The sequence below is a fragment of the Saccopteryx bilineata genome, chromosome 6, assembly GCF_036850765.1.
Source record: "Saccopteryx bilineata isolate mSacBil1 chromosome 6, mSacBil1_pri_phased_curated, whole genome shotgun sequence".
Classification (NCBI taxonomy): Eukaryota; Metazoa; Chordata; class Mammalia; order Chiroptera; family Emballonuridae; genus Saccopteryx; species Saccopteryx bilineata.
The window spans coordinates 153,622,388-153,641,416 of NC_089495.1; the positions used below are offsets into that span (position 1 = coordinate 153,622,388).

General features: G+C 40.8%; 1 protein-coding gene across 1 annotated transcript in view; it reads right to left on the bottom strand.

Moving 5' to 3' along the window:
• SMURF2 (SMAD specific E3 ubiquitin protein ligase 2) overlaps window positions 1–19,029 on the bottom strand; it is a 122,398-nt gene that overhangs the window by 45,384 nt on the left and 57,985 nt on the right. Inside the window, exons 2-3 of the mRNA XM_066234684.1 lie at window positions 16,101–16,139; window positions 7,328–7,436 (exon numbers count right to left, since the gene is read on the bottom strand). Coding sequence (XP_066090781.1) covers window positions 7,328–7,436; window positions 16,101–16,139 — 148 coding nt within the window. The remainder of the gene's footprint in view (window positions 1–7,327; window positions 7,437–16,100; window positions 16,140–19,029) is intronic.

Sequence of the window (19,029 nt, forward strand, 5' to 3'; positions counted from 1 at the left end):
CTGTTGCTTGCAAATGAAAAATCTGAGTTAAAGTATCATTCAGTGTGCGTGTAACAATTTTGAAACAGACCTAACAGATCTACCATGGCAAGTATCTACAACCTGACGTGTCGAAATTCTAGAACCAGAATCATGTATTAAATATCTAAATTTCCCAAACCAAACATTTTTTTTAAATCACACTGAATCAGTTTCTAACTGGGAACCTGATTCACAGGTGTGCTAAAACACGGATTCCCTCAGCTCTGAGAGCAGCCCACCCAGGCTTAAGTGCCCGGTGGCAGCCTAGATAGCAAAGCCCATAGAGACCTTGAGACTTACACGTTGCAAACAGGGAAACTTCTATCAGTCTGTATCCCTGAATGACTATTAACAGTGTCTCACCTCCCTGCCACATGGACTTAATATATAAAGTACACATATTGTATTAAGCCAATAAAATTTGGTGTTATCTACTGTATCAGTTAGCTTGCTATAACCAATACAGGAGATAAATCATAAAGGGCCTTGTCAGCCATGGTATGAACTCTGGCTCTCATTCCAAGTAAGACAGGAAGCCAACGGGGATCTAGAGCAGAGGAGTAATAAGATTTGACATCTGTTTTAACAGGATTACTCTAGCTGCTATGTTAAGAGAGACTGTAGCAGCAAGGCCAGAAAAGTAAGGAGCCTAAGGCAGGGGTCAGCAAACCACAGCTGTGAGCCAAAGCCAGCAGAGAACAGGATTTATATAATATGATTTTTGTCTTTTTTTTTAAGGATAAAAAAAAAATGTAGGTTTTAAGGCCATATTTTAAAATATTTAGAATACTCACATCTCTCTATTCACATGGCCACTTTAATAAAGGCATCATTTTCTATTTGCTGGATTCTGCCACAGAGTTGGACATAGTCTCCTTGCCATTCTTGCCCCCTTCTAAGTTCTTCCTCACATTATAAGCAAAGTGTTCCTTCTTGGATATAAATTTGATTATAGCATTCCCCTACTAAAAATCTTTTCCCTGCTCCCATTGCTTTAGGACAATAGTAAATGTTATTAATGAGCTTCCAAGGACCTTCATGAGCTGGCTCCAGCTTGCTTCTCTTTGCCTGTCTTTTCCCACACTACCCTTACTATGTGAATTCACCAATGCTGCCTCTCTAAACTATTTCCAGAACCATGTTCTCTTTCCCCTCTGGTCTTAAACAAAATGCTTTTGTTTACAGCTTTCTCACCTTTTCCTTTTTCAACTCCTACTTAAGCCTACATACTCCTTTCCTAGGAAGCCTTCCCCAACTCCTAAATCCACATAAAGAAGTCCTATTTATTTCCATAGCACCATATACTTCCTCATATTGTTATCACACTGTTACAGTTTATTATTTACTTCTCCTCATAAACCATTTGGCTATAAACTCAGAGGACTGTGTTCTACTATTCACTATTGTAGCTGGGTGTTTGGATGAATTTAAATCTGAAGCTAAAAAGAAATGGTTTAAAACAATCTGATTAAAAACTGTAAACTATGTACATAGATAGTAGTTTATTATAGCTATGCTTTCAAAATCCCTAAAGGTCAAATCAACTAATAATTTTGTGACCTAAAATAATGTATTTACTAAAACCATCTAACATTTGAGACTTACATGGCCAGGTACTAGTCTAAGCAATTTACATATATTATCCTACTTATCTTCATAGCAGTCCTCTAAAGGCAGTATTGTCATTGTTACTTTTTTTTTTTTTTTTTTTTTTTTTTTTCATTTTTCTGAAGCTGGAAACAGGGAGAGACAGTCAGACAGACTCCCGCATGCGCCCGACCGGGATCCACCCGGCACGCCCACCAGGGGCAACGCTCTGCCCACCAGGGGGCGATGCTCTGCCCATCCTGGGCGTCGCCATGTTGCGACCAGAGCCACTCTAGCGCCTGGGGCAGAGGCCACAGAGCCATCCCCAGCGCCCGGGCCATCTTTGCTCCAATGGAGCCTTGGCTGCGGGAGGGGAAGAGAGAGACAGAGAGGAAAGCGCGGCGGAGGGGTGGAGAAGCAAATGGGCGCTTCTCCTGTGTGCCCTGGCCGGGAATCGAACCCGGGTCCTCCGCACGCTAGGCCGACGCTCTACCGCTGAGCCAACCGGCCAGGGCTCATTGTTACTTATTAATAGAAACTAATACATAAGAAATCAGACAATAAGCTGGTAATCACACAGGTAAGTAGTACAGGTGGGAAACTAGGTGGTCTTACTTCTATTGCCTATCTTTTAGTGCCTATTTATTTGCTATTTAAGTTAATATGGAATTACTGAGTCATATCACCTAAAGAGCATATACAAAAGCAAAATTCTTAGTGGCCTCAAGGTTTCTTTTTCTTTTTTTTTGTATTTTTCTCAAGTTAGAAGCAGAAAGGCAGTCAGACTCCCGCCTGCACCAGGCCGGGATCCACCCGGCATGCCCACCAGGGCACAATGCTCTGTCCATCTAGGGCGTTGCTCCGTTGCAGCCGGAGCCATTCTAGTGCCTGAAGCGGAGGCCATGGAGCCATCCTCACCACCCAGGCCAACTTTGCTCCAGTGGAGCCTTGGCTACAGGAGGGAAAGAGAGAGACAGAGAGGAAGGTGAGGGGGAAGGGTGGAGAAGCAGATGAGTGATTCTCCTGTGTGCCCTGACCGGGAATCAATCCTGGGACTTCCACACACTGGGGTGATGCTCTACCGCTGAGCCAACTGGCCAAGGTGCCTCTAGATTTCTTAATGATGCAATGGTAACAAGACATTTGTTCACATGTGGTTTATTTATTTATTTTGGTGACAGAGAGAGAGACAAATAGGGACAGATAGGCAGAAATGGAGAGAGATGAGAAGCATCAATTCTTTGTTGCGGCTCCTTCATCTCCTTAGTTGTTCATTTACTGCTTTCTCATATGAGCCTTGATGGGGGGGGGGTACAGCAGAGTGAGTGACCCCTTGCTCAAGCCAGAGACCTTGGGCTCTAGCCAGCAACCATGGGGTCATATCTATGATCCCATGCTCAAGCTGGTGAACCCCCACTCAAGTCAGATGAGCCCGCTCTCAAGCGGCAACCTTGGGGTTTCGAACCTTGGTCCTCCGCATCCCAGTCCAATGCTCTATACACTGTGCCACCACCTGGTCAGGCTGTTCATATGTGGTTTAGAAGGTCCAATTTAAAATAACTGACCAGAATCCAGGCTGAACTGGGTGCTCTAGGGCAGTGGTCCCCAACCCCCAGGCCGTGGGCCATCTGTACCAGTTCGCAGAGAAAGAATAAATAACTTACATTATTTCTGTTTTATTTATATTTAAGTCTGAATGATGTTTTATTTTTTAAAAATTACCAGATTCCCTCTGTTACATCCGTCTAAGACTCACTCTTGACACTTGTCTTGGTCACGTGATACATTTATCCGTCCCACCCTAAAGGCTGGTCCGTGAAAATATTTTCTGACATTAAACCAGTCCGTGGCCCAAAACAGGTTGGGGACCACTGCTCTAGGGTACTTTTAGAGTTAGTGGTCTAAAAGTAAGTAGGTGAGATGTCAGGCTTAGAGGTTTTGATGGAAGATTTAAGATTAGTTTTTGTAGGTAAAATCAAGTGGAACATTTGAAGAAAAGTTGAGGCTGATGACAAGTGAAACAATGATTGTAATGTTTAAAAAAGACCTGGAATACAGATATCAAGAAAGAATTAGCATGTGATAACTGAATTAGCAAACTGGAAAAAAGTGAAACCTAAAACTGCAGGAAGAAACAAACAAAACAAAACACAAAACTACTGCTGCTACCAAACCCCTGAAATATTGCCAAACTGTAAGCCCAAGATACTCTGATGGTGATGATGGGGTTGAAAGAGAAGGAATGGCAGAATTACGTGCAATAAAAATGTCCTGGTTATACCTGCTTACCCTAGAGAGCTGACCAGCCCTCCCCACAGGCAAAGTTTCCAATCAACATTTAAGTGCCTCCGCTTAATTATAAAAAGATAAACCCAAGCCAAATTAACAGGAAAAAAGGAACTCTGAGAAAAGAGAGTCACAGAAGAAAACTGCAATACTCATTTTTCTCATCAGAGAATATACTGCATACAAAAAACAAAAAAGGAGTTATGAAAAAGGGGAAAGTCAGAAAGCAAAATGGTCTTGGAATTTTAAAATGTGAGAGAAGAAATTACAATAAATAGGAATGCTGGAAAACAAAGTTGGAGAAACAACACATATTTATTTCATCAGAGTTTTTATTTACATTTTTATTAAAACTTTTTAAACTAAGATAAAATTTGGGAGAACAAAGGACAACTAAATGATGATCAACTTAGGAGGCATAACATCCAAATAACAGGAGTTCCAGAAAAGGGAAATGAAAGAAAGAAAATGGAGAAAAAATCATTTCTCAATAACTTTAAAATGTCCCATTGTAGGAATATGCATTGAAGACATGCAGAGTTAGGAAAGTAATTAGAGATAGCAAGGTGCCCCAGGGTGAAAGCCCTGAGCAGACGAGAGTCCAGGGCCTCTCTGACCCGTACTGGAAACTGTACATGCTGGCAACAGCAAAACAGCAGGATAGATTCAGCAACAAGGAATGTTTAGGCTTTCAGAACAGAGATTAGGAGTCAGCATGTTCCTTGTCCTTTACCCCCTGAAAACTTCTGCTGTCTGCTTCCTTGAGTTATTTGTTCTGGCTAATAAATATCTGAGTAAGGCTAGGGATGGGGCTTCAGTCCTTTGGTCTACTGATTAGGGCTATTGCCTTCCCTTGGCCCCTTGGAACATGTCGTCTGGTCTCCAAGTAGTTTACTGTTGCTGTGACATCCCATAACTAAAAAATTTATCCAAATTAAAATGTTCCATTATGTAGTACTATGTATCAGAAGTACCAAATCCATCATCAAAAAATTTAACATTGGACTGACTAGGCAGTAGAACAGTGGATACAGCATCGACTTGGGATGCTGAGGACCCAGGTTCAAAACCCTAAGGTCATCAACTTGAGCATGGGCTCACCAGTTTGAGCATGGGGTCATTAGCATGAGCATAGGGTCATAGACATGACCCCATAGTTGCTGGCTTGAGCCCAAAGGTCACTGGCTTGAAGTCCAAGGTTGCTGGCTTGAGCAGGGGGTCACTGTCTCAGCTGGAACTCCCTGGTCAAGGCACATATGAGAAAGCAATCAAAGAATTAGTGCTGCAACTATGAGTTGATGCTTCTCATCTCTCTCCCTTCCTGTCTGTATCTATCTGTCCCTCCTTCTCTCCCCCCATACCCTCCTCTCTCACCTAAAAAAAAAAAATTTTTCTTGAAATCTTTTTGTGGGAAACAATAATCATGACAGACCAAAATCATGTCCAAAATAGAAGCCACCAGCCTCATGGGCCTATAAAGTACTTGTAATGTATAAGTAACATAACTCAATAATTATTTTATATTTATTGTATGTTGAAATAAAAATATTTTAGATATATTGAATTAAACAAAATATATTATTAAGCTTAATATTGTCTTTATCTTTTTACTCTTTTTAACGTGGCTAATTGAAAATTTAAAATTACAGATGAGCTGTCATTTGTGGCTCACATTATATCTATTTGTGGCTCATATTATATTTCTATTCAACACTGTTGATCTAAACCTAGAAAACAATGGAGCAATGTATTAAAAATTTGGAGAAAAAGTGATGTCTGACCTAGAACTCTATACTCAAACTATCAATCAAGTAAGAAGACAAGATCTCAAAGTAATTTTCCATGTCTCTGTACTCTTTCTCAAGATAACAACTGATGATAACTTTACCAAACAAGGAACAACCCCCCCCCCAAACAGGAAGTAACTGTAACTAGAGAGGACCAAGGAAATTCCCAGCACAGCAATCAAGGCAAGTTCCAGTCAACTGTGCAGCAGGTATAAGAGAACCGCTAGATCAGCCTGGAACAAAAGGACAGGTGCTGCAGAAGGGGTATTTCCAAGAAAAAAAGAAAGCGAACAGAGTATCTCATATTGTTAAACATACACACAGGAGATGTTCAGTCCTATAGGGGAGCCTGTGAATGAATTAATGACGTAGATAGAAAACTAAACAAATGCTAAAAGAGTTATTAACTTCAGAAAAACAAGAGTTTTCAAGGAAGGAAACATAATTATTGCACACCATGTGACTCAGTTATGAACATTTATATGATCATAATAATGTAAACATAAAACAGTGATTTAACCAAAAAGTTCAAATGACTAAATAGGAGGGCTGGGAGAAAAGGGGTATGTGGGTGTTCTGGGAGTGAGGATGAAAGATACTGTTATAAAAGCTAAGTCATTTTCTAAGTTAAGAAATTTTAAAATACCTACAACTAAATAATTTTATATTTATATTTATATATTGAGATGCTATAAAATAAGCATAGTAACTAGAAACGGAAGAAAATACCAGAATAAACAGCCAAAGTTATTGAAAGCAGTTACTTGAGAAGGGGAATAAGGAATATGAATGGAGCAGAGAACTGCACTTTCCCAATAAAAGCCTTGCAGTACCATTTGCCTTTTTAAAAAGATCCACATAGGCCCTGGCCGGTTGGCTCAGCAGTAGAGCGTCGGCCTAGCGTGCAGGAGTCCCGGGTTCGATTCCCAGCCAGGGCACACAGGAGAAGCGCCCATCTGCTTCTCCACCCCTCCCCCTCTCCTTCCTCTCTGTCTCTCTCTTCCCCTCCCGCAGCAGAGGCTCCTTTGGAGCAAAGATGGCCCGGGCGCTGGGGATGGCTCTGTGGCCTCTGCCTCAGGCGCTAGAATGGCTCTGGATGCAACAGAGCGACGCCCCAGAGGGGCAGAGCATCGCCCCTGGTGGGCATGCCGGGAGGATCCCGGTTGGGCGCATGCGGGAGTCTGTCTGACTGCCTCCCCGTTTCCAGCTTCGGAAAAATGAAAAAAACAAAACAAAACTTTAAAAAGGTCCACATACTACTATGAATAAAATAAAATTTAAAGGAAAGAAACTATCCACATAGAAACAAAGAGAATGCCTATGAGTATACCCTAATTATGATTTCTGGTTTTATATTTATAATTGACCTAAAGCAATGTTTTTATTTAATTGATAAAAGTGGAGGTCAGGAACTGCTCTACACTGTGTATGCATTTTGTTCTTCATAGAGTCATTATGAAGGTACCTCATCTTCCAAAACCGGCTATAAATTAGCCAAAGTACCTTCCCAGAAGGTTTTGTATACCTCTGTGAAGACCAAATTATACCACAGATCAAACTCAGATATTTTTCAGTGATTCTTTTCAAATACTATATAAAATAATACTGATTCTATGTCTTATTTCAGATTAGTCATTTAAACCTACAGGTCATAATGCTGATTCCACTTTGGATCGAGAGTATTCTTCACAGTATCTGTAGAATGGCATTGCCCAGATCCATCAACCACCACCTTAGCAAATGGGTCCGGAAGTCCTGTGAAAAGGGGGAAATTTTTTTAAATTAAAAAATATTTGACACGGAAGACATAAGAGTAATTACATAAACATTACTATTTTTTACAAGGATTATTTCATTCTTTATAAAAGTTTAACATTTAGCTATAAATATGGTCCATTTAAAAACTATGGTTAAAGTTAATTCTACATTAAATACCAAAAACTATGTTTTTTCTTATTAAAATTCTCAGCTTTAAACTATCAAGGTCTAGAGATTACATCAAATGTGCAAGTTTTTACAGATCTTCACCTTTGAACCCAGAAACGAAAATGCTTAAAACATTTCTGGCTCTTGAGTTTTCCCAAGGTCTTCCTTAGTAGCTTATTTAAAGAATTTAGTAAAGGTTTTCACACAGGAACATGGGCTACAGAGAAAATAGCCAAAAAGTTTTACTGAACTACCACGGGTGGGAGAAACTAAAACAAAAAAATCTAATACCCTGCCTTGGCCTTGGCTGATTGGCTCAAGAGCGTCAGTCAGGTGTGTGGATGTCCCAAGTTCAATTCTCAGTCAGGGCACACAGGAGAAGTACCCATCTGCTTTTCCAACGCCACTTCACCCCACTCTCATTTCTCTCTCTTCCCCCCCCCCCCACCCTCTCTCTTTCTCCTCCTTTCCTGCAGCCATGGCTGATTGGAGCAGGATGGCCCCAGGCACTAGGATGGCTCCAAGGCCTCTGCCTCAGGCACTAAATAATGGCTCTGTTGCAATGGAGCAACACCCCAAATGGACCAAACATATCCCTGATGGCCATGCCAGGTGGATCCTTGTTGGGGAACATGGGGGAGAGTGACTCTGCCTCACCTCTTCTCAATAAATAAAAAAAGAAATGAGAGAAAAAAAAACTAATGCCTGCCTTTAAAAAGCTCAATATCTGGTCCTAGCCGGTTGGCTCAGTGGTAGAGCGTCGGCCTGGCATGCGGGGGACCCGGGTTCGATTCCCGGCCAGGATACAGGAGAAGCGCCCATTTGCTTCTCCACCCCTCCCCCTCTCCTTCCTCTCTGTCTCTCTCTTCCCCTCCCTCAGCGAGGCTCCATTGGAGCAAAGATGGCCCCAGCGCTGGGGATGGCTCCTTGGCCTCTGCCCCAGGCGCTAGAGTGGCTCTGGTCGCAGCAGAGCGACGCCCCGGAGGGGCAGAGCGTCGCCCCCTGGTGGGCATGCTGGGTGGATCCCGGTCGGGCGCATGCGGGAGACTGTCTGACTGTCTCTACTCGTTTCCAGCTTCAGAAAAATACAAAAAAAAAAGCTCAATATCTGCCTGACCAGTGGTGGCACAGTGGACAAAGCATGGGATGCGGAGGACTCAGGTTCGAGACCCTGAGGTTGCCAGCTTAAGCGTGGCTTCATCTGGTTTGAGCAAAGCTCACCAACTTGGACCCAAGGTTGCTGGCTCGAGCAAGGGGTTACTCTGTCTGCTGAAGGCCCATGGTCAAGGCACGTATAAGAAAGCAATCAATGAACAACTAAGGTGTCACAGCGAAAAACTAATGATTGATGCTTCTCATCTCTCTCCGTTTCTGTCTGTCTGTCCCTATCTATCCCTCTCTTTGACTCTGTGTTTCTGTAAAAAGAAAAGAAAAAAAAAGCTCAGTATCTAGCCTGACCAGGCGGTGCCGCAGTGGCTAGAGCGTCGGACTGGGATGTGGAGGACCCAGGTTCAAAACTCCAAGGTCGCCTGCTTGAGCACGGGCTCATCTGGCTTGAGCAAGGCTCACCAGCTTGAGCACGAGGTCGCTGGCTTGAGTGTGGAATCATAGGCATGACCCCATGGTTGCTGGCTTGAGCCCAAGGTCTCTGGCTTGAGCACAGGATCACTCACTCTGCTGTAGCCCCCACCCATCAAAGCACATATGAGAAAGCAATCACTGAATAACTAAGGAGATGAAGGAACCGCAAAGAAGAATTGATGCTTCTCATTTCTCTCCCTTCCAATCTGTCTGTCCCTATCTGTCCCTCTCTCTGACTCTGTCAAAAATATTAAAATTAAAATCTTTTTTTTTTAAACTCAGTATCTAGCTAGGCAATAAGAATGCCACTTATACACCAAAATAATAACTTTTAAAAAACCAACCTGAGGCCCCGGCCGGTTGGCTCAGCGGTAGAGCATCGGCCTGGCGTGCGGGGGACCCGGGTTCGATTCCTGGCCAGGGCACATAGGAGAAGCGCCCATTTGCTTCTCCACCCCCCCCCCCTCCTTCCTCTCTGTCTCTCTCTTCCCCTCCTGCAGCCAAGGCTCCATTGGAGCAAAGATGGTCTGGGCGCTGGGGATGGCTCCTTGGCCTCTGCCCCAGGCGCTAGAGTGGCTCTGGTCACAGCAGAGCGATGCCCCAGAGGGGCAGAGCATCGCCCCCTGGTGGGCAGAGCGTCGCCCCTGGTGGGCGTGCCAGTTGGATCCCGGTCGGGCGCATGCGGGAGTCTGTCTGACTGTCTCTCCCCGTTTCCAGCTTCAGGAAAAATAATAATAAAAAAAAACCAAAAAAAAAAAACCCTGAGCATAGATGACTATATTGATTTGTAATACGTTTTATATATATTAAATCTCTTAATCCTCACAACAACCCTATGGGGTAAATACTACTACTATCTATATTTTATTTATGAGGAAGCTGAGGCACAAAGCATAATTAACCAGCCCAAAGTCAGAGTAGTAAGTAGCAGAGCCAGAGTCTAAAGTTTAGATTCTAAGCCCAAGCACATACAGGCTAGTTGATTCTTGATTTTGTTTGTTTGTTTGTTTTTTACAGAGACAGAGAGAGAGTCAGAGACAGGGATAGATAGGGACAGACAGACAGGAACGGAGAGAGATGAGAAGCATCAATCATCAATTTTTCACTGAGACACCTTAGTTGTTCATTGACTGCTTTCCCATATGTGACTTGACCGTGGGGCTACAGCAGACTAAGTAACCGCTTGCTCAAGCCAGCGACCTTGGGTCCAAGCTGGTGAGCTTTTGCTTGCTCCAGCCCATGCTCAAGCTGGAGACCTCAGGGTCTCAAACCTGGGTCCTCCACATCCCAGTCCGATGCTTTATCCACTGCACCACCTCCTGGTCAGGCAGTTCTTGATTTCATGCTTTTCATTAATATGCTGCATTATAACTCCCTTACTATGCGATTCAACAGTTTGTACAAGAGCTCAGAAAAAGAGACCAGTTTGAGTTTAAACAGTAAAGGAAGGCCTTTTTTTTTCTTTTTGAGAGGTTGGAACTCATTTGGGCTTTAAAGAATAACTGTAGGCCCTGGCTGGTGGCTCACTGGATAGAGCCTCAGCCTGGAGTACTGGACGTCCCAGGGTTAATTCCCAGTCAGGGCACAAAGGAGAAGCGACCATCTGCTTCTCTCCTCTCCCTCTCCTGAAGCCAGTGGCTTAGTTGATTTGAGTATCGGTCCCAGATCAGGGTTGCCAGGTGGATCCCCATCAGGAGTCTATCTCACTATCTCCCCTCCTCTCACTTAAAAAAAAAAAAAAAAAGGAGCACCAAGGAGAGTATGACAATATTTAAAAGGCTTTAAGGAGTCCAACCATAGGATTTGAAAGGTGCTGAGGTGTGAAACTAACTATAGTTCGAGAGATAGCACTGATCAAAAAGAAAATACAGGCTTGAAGTAACTGAGGAATTTAACAGGGAGCCACAAGGGTTCTTGAGTATGGCTGTAAATATATTTTTTGTAAATATATTTTTGTATTTTTCTATTAATGGTATTCAGGATGGATCAAGAGAAGGAAAAACTAGAGGTAGAGGACATCTATGAAACTGTTATAAGCGTCATACTAGCATGAAGAACAGTAGGATGAGTTGACCCTGAACTAGGGAAGTCACATGTCAAGAAAAAGGGAATGACAGTGGAGAAAGCTACTCTCAAAGCTATATAATGAATTTGTAAGAAACTGTCAAAAATGACACTACAGTTTCAGTCCCAACAATAAAAATAGAGGCCTTTTTGGAAAAAAAAAAAAAGGCTAGGGGAAGGTAGAACTAAATAAAACATTAAAAAGACAAAATGACAATTTAGATGTTCTACATACTGAGATAGTATACATCTCCTATGGACAGCTGAAAATAGTACAACAAAATGTTAGTAAATGTTGATAACTGGAAAAACTTTGCACCTTGATACTTATGCTAACTTTTTTTAAAGTCAAGATACTAATATACGAAGATTCAAAGACAGACAGAAATTGCCTTAGCTAGTTCCAATTCTATGATTCTATGATCTACAAGTATTTAAGAAGAAACTTGGTAAGTTAGGATATCAATCTACTTAATCTATATTGTTCTTTAAGTTTAACACTATTCATATTATTTCCATAAGACCTAACAATTTATAAGTGTGTTTAATTGAAAAATACTTTTCCCTCTACATTCAATAACATTTTTAAAGTATTTTCTGCTGGGAGAAATCTACACTACCTTGTTCTTTTGATTCTACTATATAAGCAATAAACATATAAACGTATGTAAGCAAAGACAAACAAATTAAAAAATCACACTGCTAGCTTGTTTTACTAGTTAAAGAATTAACTAAAGGATTAAGGACCAAGAAAAACAACTTTTTCCATACAAAAACACTAGGTGTGGCTTCCAAATCTTTATATAAATATGAATGTCTGAGTCCCATCCTCCTATGTCTCTCTTCCCTCAAATAACCCAAAATATAAGCTCCATTCCCAACCAAAAAATACCTGAGTCTCAACTTACCTGATTACATCATTCTACAAAAATTTAACTTGAGAGCCAATGTGGTCAAAAGCTGTCAAGTTTTCTAAAGTTAGTGAGACCCCTAGTGGTAAATATAAAGTGGCTAAAGTATTTTTCTGTATTTTTAAAATTTTCTTAATTCTCCCTATCACTGCTGAGTCATACAAAATAGCTAGAGCTCAAGAATTTTTTCACTGTACAAATGTACTTAATATGCTGAAAATAATAATGAAATAAAAATTTAAGCTTAAAAATGAGTTACCAGGGAAAAGAATGAATTGTTTTTGATTGAGGAAGAAAAAAAACCATTCAGTCAACCAATCTTGATTCTGAATAACTTCAATATGGCCCCTATACAACACCTTAACACAGTGTGTTACAGACAGATCTTTTATTTAAATGCTGCATAAAAGAAAAAATAATTTGGTACTAATCACATTCCTTTAAAAACATGCATGATGGATAAAGTTAATGGTAAAATCTAGATGGTGGGTATTCACTGTAAATTTCTTTACATGTTTCTGTACGTTTGAAAATTTTGTTGCTAAAATGTTGGAGGAAGGAGGAAGAACCTATTTTTAAAAGCCAATAAGCTTGTGTCTTTTAAAAGCCCTGGCCAGTTGGCTCCTGGTTGGTTCAGTGGTAGAGCGTGGCCAGGTGTTCAGATGACCTGGGTTCAATTCCCGGTCAGGGCACACAAGCGACCATCTGCTTCTCCACCCCTCCCTTTCCTCTCTCTCTCTCTTCCCCTCCCACAGTCTCCCGCATCCATGGCTCTACTGGTTCTTGGGTGCTGAGGATGGCTCCATGGCTTGCCTCAGGTGCCAAAATGGCTTGGTTACCTAGCAATGGAGCAGTGGCCCCAGATGGGCAGAGCATCACCCCATAGGGAGGTTGCCAGGTGGATTCCAATTGGGGCACATGCAGGAATCTGTCTCTCTGCCTCCCTTCCTCTAAAATAAAACATTTTAAAATCCAATAAGTTTGTAAACCGTTAAAAAAAAAATGACTACCCTGGCCGGTTTGCTCAGTGGTAGAGCATCGGCCTGGCGTGCGGAGGTCCCGGGTTCGATTCCCGGCCAGGGCACACAGGAGAGGCGCCCATCTGCCTCTCCACCCCTCCCCCTCTCCTTCCTCTCTGTCTCTCTCTTCTCCTCCCGCAGCCAAGGCTCCATTGGAGCAAAAGATGGCCCGGGCGCTGGGGATGGCTCCTTGGCCTCTGCCCCAGGCGCTAGAGTGCCTCTGGTCGCAATAGAGCGACACCTCAGATGGGAAGAGCATCGCCCCCTGGTGGGTGTGCCGGGTGGATCCCAGTCGGGCACATGCGGGAGTCTGTCTGACTGCCTACCCGTTTCCAGCTTCAGAAAAATAAAAAAATTTAAAAAATGACTGCACAAAACTCTTCTCAGCAAAGGTAGATACCATGAAATAAAATTATCTCAAGTTATACAAATTACTCTATAAAAGACCACACGTAGCAGTATATTTTTTCCTATAATTAAATATATATATATTTCATCAGCTTATAGTCCTGCTTCACATTAAAATGTACTTTTCTCACCTGACCAGGCAGTGGCACAGTGGATAGAGTGTCGGACTGGAATGTGGAAAATTTACTTTTCTCATTCAACACAATTTAAACTGAATTGCAAGCAAAACCTTAACTATAATTCAGTATCATGACCATTACATTTTGATCAATAAACACACATTCTCACTCAAATGTAATTAAGAAAATTAAGAACTATTATTTCATTCTTTCTCTGGAATGAAATAATATAAACAGGTGAGAATGAATGTAAATCTACCCCGGTGGGAGGACCTCAGTAGTGCGAGCCGGGACAGTCCATCCCAGCTGAGTCCCTTTTGGAGCCCCCAGGACCAGCTTTCCTGTTTCCCTTTCCAGAGCCACCAAGTGTTTCCTGAACTGTGGATTCTAAAGATACTCACACAGTTTCCCCTAATATTTTTTATCCCTAAAGCAAGCTCACAACTCTTAAGAATTTTTATCAATTTTTACTGCTTACATCAATAAAAAAAGAAAAGTTTTGTTTTTTACATACAACTTAAGGAGAGATAAAGATCATATAGGTAATTGATAATCAACTCTTAGAGGTTTATAAAAAATTAAAGATCCCTCTAGATTTCCTAGGAAAATTGAGACAAGGCTATCTGGATATTTTATTGGAGAAGCCGTGTCTTGGGGCTCTGAAGGAAGAAGAAGACTTTAGGGAGGAAGGCTTGGAGACAAAACTGAGGATTTTATCTTTAAAACCAGAGAAGATATCTTGGAGGGTATAGAAGTCATTGTGAGAGTGTATAGGCCTCACTTCCCCATCCTTTTCTCTTGTCACCAGCCTATCTGATCCTATTTGCCACTTGCAGTCCTACCAAGATAAATCCTACCTCAAATCAACCTTAAGAAGGTTAAAAAGAGTACATACTGGTTATTAGTTTATTAGTGACAGGGATGGATGTGAGTAGCTCAGCACCAGCCTATGAAAATAATATTAACTGGTGGCAGCCCAGAGAAAGACCACTCACTGGGTACAAAAACTGGGGTAGAGGGTACATAGTACATCAACTGCCCCCATCTTTCTTAACTATGTCCTAAAGCGCAGATACCATTAACATTTTTATTTATATAGTTTTTATAAGATGTTATTTTATAAACTTTAATCTAGAAAGATTGGAAGTAGTAAAATTTTAAATGGAATGAATTATGATTTTAAAATATATCAGGAGCTTAATATATCTTTTAACCAAACCCTTGAGAATTATGTAATGTCATACTAGCACTTACAGCCAGTTTTTGTTGGCTGGTGGGACTTGGATTTAAAAATCTAATAAAACTTTATTTCTAACTTCAAATAGTTTACATATAAAACTTTGTTGGTTGGCCCTGGCCAGTTGGCTCAGCGGTAGAGCATTGGCCCAGCATGTGGAGTACCGGGTTCGATTCTTGGCCAGGGCACACAGTGAGAAGCACCCATCTGCTTCTCCACCCCTTCCCCTCTCCTTCCTCTCTCTCTCTTCCCCTCCTGCAGCCAAGGCTCCACTGGAGCAAAGTTGGCCCGGACGCTGAGGACAGGTGCATGGCCTCCACCTCAGGCGCTAGAATGACTCCGGCTGCAACAGAACATTGCCCCCTGGTGGGCATGCTGGGTGGATCCTGGTTGTGTGCATGCAGTGTGGTCTCCACCACCACCCCACCACCCCACCACCCCACCCCCCACTTCTCACTTTGGAAAAACAGAAAGAAAGAAAACAAAAAAAAACTTTGTTGGCTTAGAGTTTTTTACTAAAAATTTTACCATTTTTTATTCAATAAATTAAAAGTATCCACATGCAAGGGGTACTTCCTAATCCTTGTCACAAAACTTAATTCTAAAATAAAGCCACAAAAAATATCGCAACAGATGAGCAAAGAGAGGGCAAATAAAGAAACCAAGTATCTTCTTTGGAGTCTGTGATGTAAGAGCGTCTACAATCAAAGGTAGCAGAGATTTCTTTCCTACAGTCTGGAAATTTCAAACAAGCTGAATGACTTCCCTACTTTCCAAGGAATCCTGAATGCACAGGTAAAATGTCCTACAGAATGTTTGAGGAAAACATGTGTTTACAAAGTAATCTTAAACCTTTTCTAGAAATCTAGTAGTATGCACACCTTCAATATACATTACACATATCATATACACACCAGCACTCACACACATTTCACACAAATATGTGGGAGGGTTAGATAGAGGGAAAGGGGTTAAGGCTAAAAGAGCACAAAATCCTCTAAAAAAAAAGTGATGCCAAAGGATCTGAACCAAAGCATTCATAAAACAATACTGAGTAAATTTCTGAATACAGAAATCCCTAAGCCAGACAATTCTGAAAACGCTGTCCAAAATATTCACACACAACATACAAGATTTAAAGTTAATTTACTTACGGAAAAAATCCTTTTTCACCAAATTTTTTGCACAGAGTACTGTAAAGGAAACAAAAAAATACATGGGTATTAAAATAAAATGGTTAGGAATGCATTGTCACAAGTGTCATTTTTAAACACTGAAAACACCACTGAATAATAATTAAACACTAACTATAGGAAGGTATGAAATATGATCACAAACTTTCATTAATAAGTAGTACGAACATTCATGTACATCCTCGTGCCTCCTGACCATCCAGAGTACAATGAAACAAAAATTTTTATTTTAAAAATGTGTAAGGCAACATTTAAAAAAGGCAAATGTATGTTCTTCTTGTTTCCATAAATTGGTTATCAAACAAATATGATTTTAAGTTAATAAATCTGTAACTGGAACTAATTTCATTTTTTGGGGAAAAAAACTCACTCCTGGGGGTCAGCATGCATGAAAAAAACTCACTACTCAAAGGGTTAAAGACTAGCAAAAGTCATTTGAAATAGTGGTTGTAACTTTAACAATGATCACCAGTAACAGCTGAGGACAAGAAAGTTTGTAAATCTGATACTCTGATAAGAATCCAATTCCTATCTTCCATCAAGATCTATCCCCAGGGTAGCTTGGTTCCAAGGAGAAAACAGTCCTAAGGAGGAAATATGTAGATTCGAGTTGATATATATTTTTTAGGGATAAAATAATTTTATACTGAAGAGGAGCATAAATAAGATAAAGCTTTCTTTCTTTTTTTATTTTTAGTGAGAGTAGAGGAGGCAGAGAGGCAGACTCCCGCATGCGCTCCAACGGGATCCACCCGGCAAGGCCACTAGGACTTGATGCTCTGCCCATCTGGGGCCATTGCTCCATTGCTCAGCAACCAAGCCATTTGTTTAGCGCCTGAGGCTGAGGCCAACTCACTTGAACCAACCCATCACTGTGGGAGGAGGAAGAGGCAGAGAGAGGGAGAGGGAGAAGGGAAGGGGGAGAGGGAGAGAGAGGAGGGGTGAAGGGATGGAGGGGTGGAGAAGCAGATGGTAGCTTCTCCTGTGTACCCTGACTGAGAATCCAACTCAGGATATCCACACGCAGGGCTTACGCTCTACCACTGAGCCAAATGACCATGGCAAAGCTTTCTTTATCGTGTATGTTAGGTTTTTGGAATAGTGTTCTGGTATTTACTCTGCATCTAAACACCACAGAAACTTTACAGGAGAGATAAATTATCTTCTAAATCATCAGCTCAACAACAAGATGGATCTACTATATCTTTCAAAAATTAAGTTAATATATTGAGCTAGATATCCCAAATCTACATTCTCTGGACTACCTTCCATTGAATTATTTATATGGTGATAGACGCACAACCTTGTGAATATATTAAAACCATTGAATTGCACAGTGTAAAGAGAAGAATTTTAGACTGTGAATAACAGGGGGTCCTTGGGTAACGACAGTCTCGATATGCAATGTTTTGAGTTTATGATACTCACTCCCATAAAAACTTTAAAAAATTGAGACGTCAGTGTTTCGGCTTACATCATTAGCATTGTACTTACGAAGTATGTGGGCAAACTAGTTTAGGTGTGTGTGGCGGAACAATACGCAGTAATGTGCCATAGGAGTGAGGGAGTTGGCGTCCCCCAGTAGGTTTACCTGAGCCATTTTGGATTGTTAAAAGTGCAAGTGTTCCGCTTGTGTTAGACTAGGGTTTGTTTTGATATACACCAAAATTCAGGTTACGTCACTGTTGTAGGAACGGAACTGTGTCGTAACCCAAGGACCCCCTGTATATTTCAATTAAAATATTACTGCTTAAACAGAGTCATAAACTTCACTTCTTTAATTCAAACGCAATACAAGTGAAGGCAAAACATCAAATTCCATGTATTTATAGTTTAATTTATAAAATATCTATGAAAGTAATGTTTGACTAATTTCTATCCACTTCTACTCACAATTTAAGTGGTCTGTTCAATTAGTTACAATTACTGGAAGTTTAGTGTGTGAAAATTCATTTAACATTATAAACCTTGGGAATAAGTCTAAATATAACTAATCATTTTTAAAGTTCAAATGAAAATCATTTTGAAAACAGATGCCATAAATAAACAAAATTATTAAGTAAGCACAAGACACTAATTTACTAATCAGAGTCTCTTAGGCCCTGTCTTAGAAACAGTTTTGTTTTTTAAATCATAAAAACTTAATCATGAAAACTAAGGCCATAACTAAGAGTACAAAATCAGAAACTTGATTTAGAAGAACGCATTACTAAACTTTTACTATCATCATATAAACTGAATAGACTACTCAGGATCAATACATACACAATGCATGTGCAAATACAAATTATGGTCTTCAGTATTAATGAGGTGATGATAATTCAAAGAAGTGAAATTATTTCACATCATACCTCAAAGAAACAGAAAACATGGAATTTCTGTAAACTTCTTGTCACTAAACTTACAAACTTAACTGTTTTGATACTCATTCTTTTCTTCATTCCACTTACTACCCTGTTCCCCCGAAACTAAGACATCCCTTGAAAATAAGACCTAGGACATCTTTAGGAGCAAAAATTAATATAAGACACTGTCTTATTTTCGGGGAAACAGGGTAGATTATTGTACATGGAAATAGTCACAAGAAATTCTTGATGGAATTCAGAGTTTGGCTGGTTTTGCTGATGTTTGTGATAACATGACTATAGTATATTAATAAATGTTAATTTTTTTGTTCAACAATAAATGTGAATTCTTGTTCATGGAGAAATAAGATATCCCCTGAAAAGAAGACCTAGCGGTCTTTAGGAGCAAAAATTAATATAAGACACTGGCTTATTTTTGGGGAAACATGGTATGTCCACTCTCCTGACTAACACTATCCTTCTGCCTTGTGCTCTGGATCTCATACCCAGCCCAGCACTTTCTCAGGGAACTTGGCTCTCCTCTC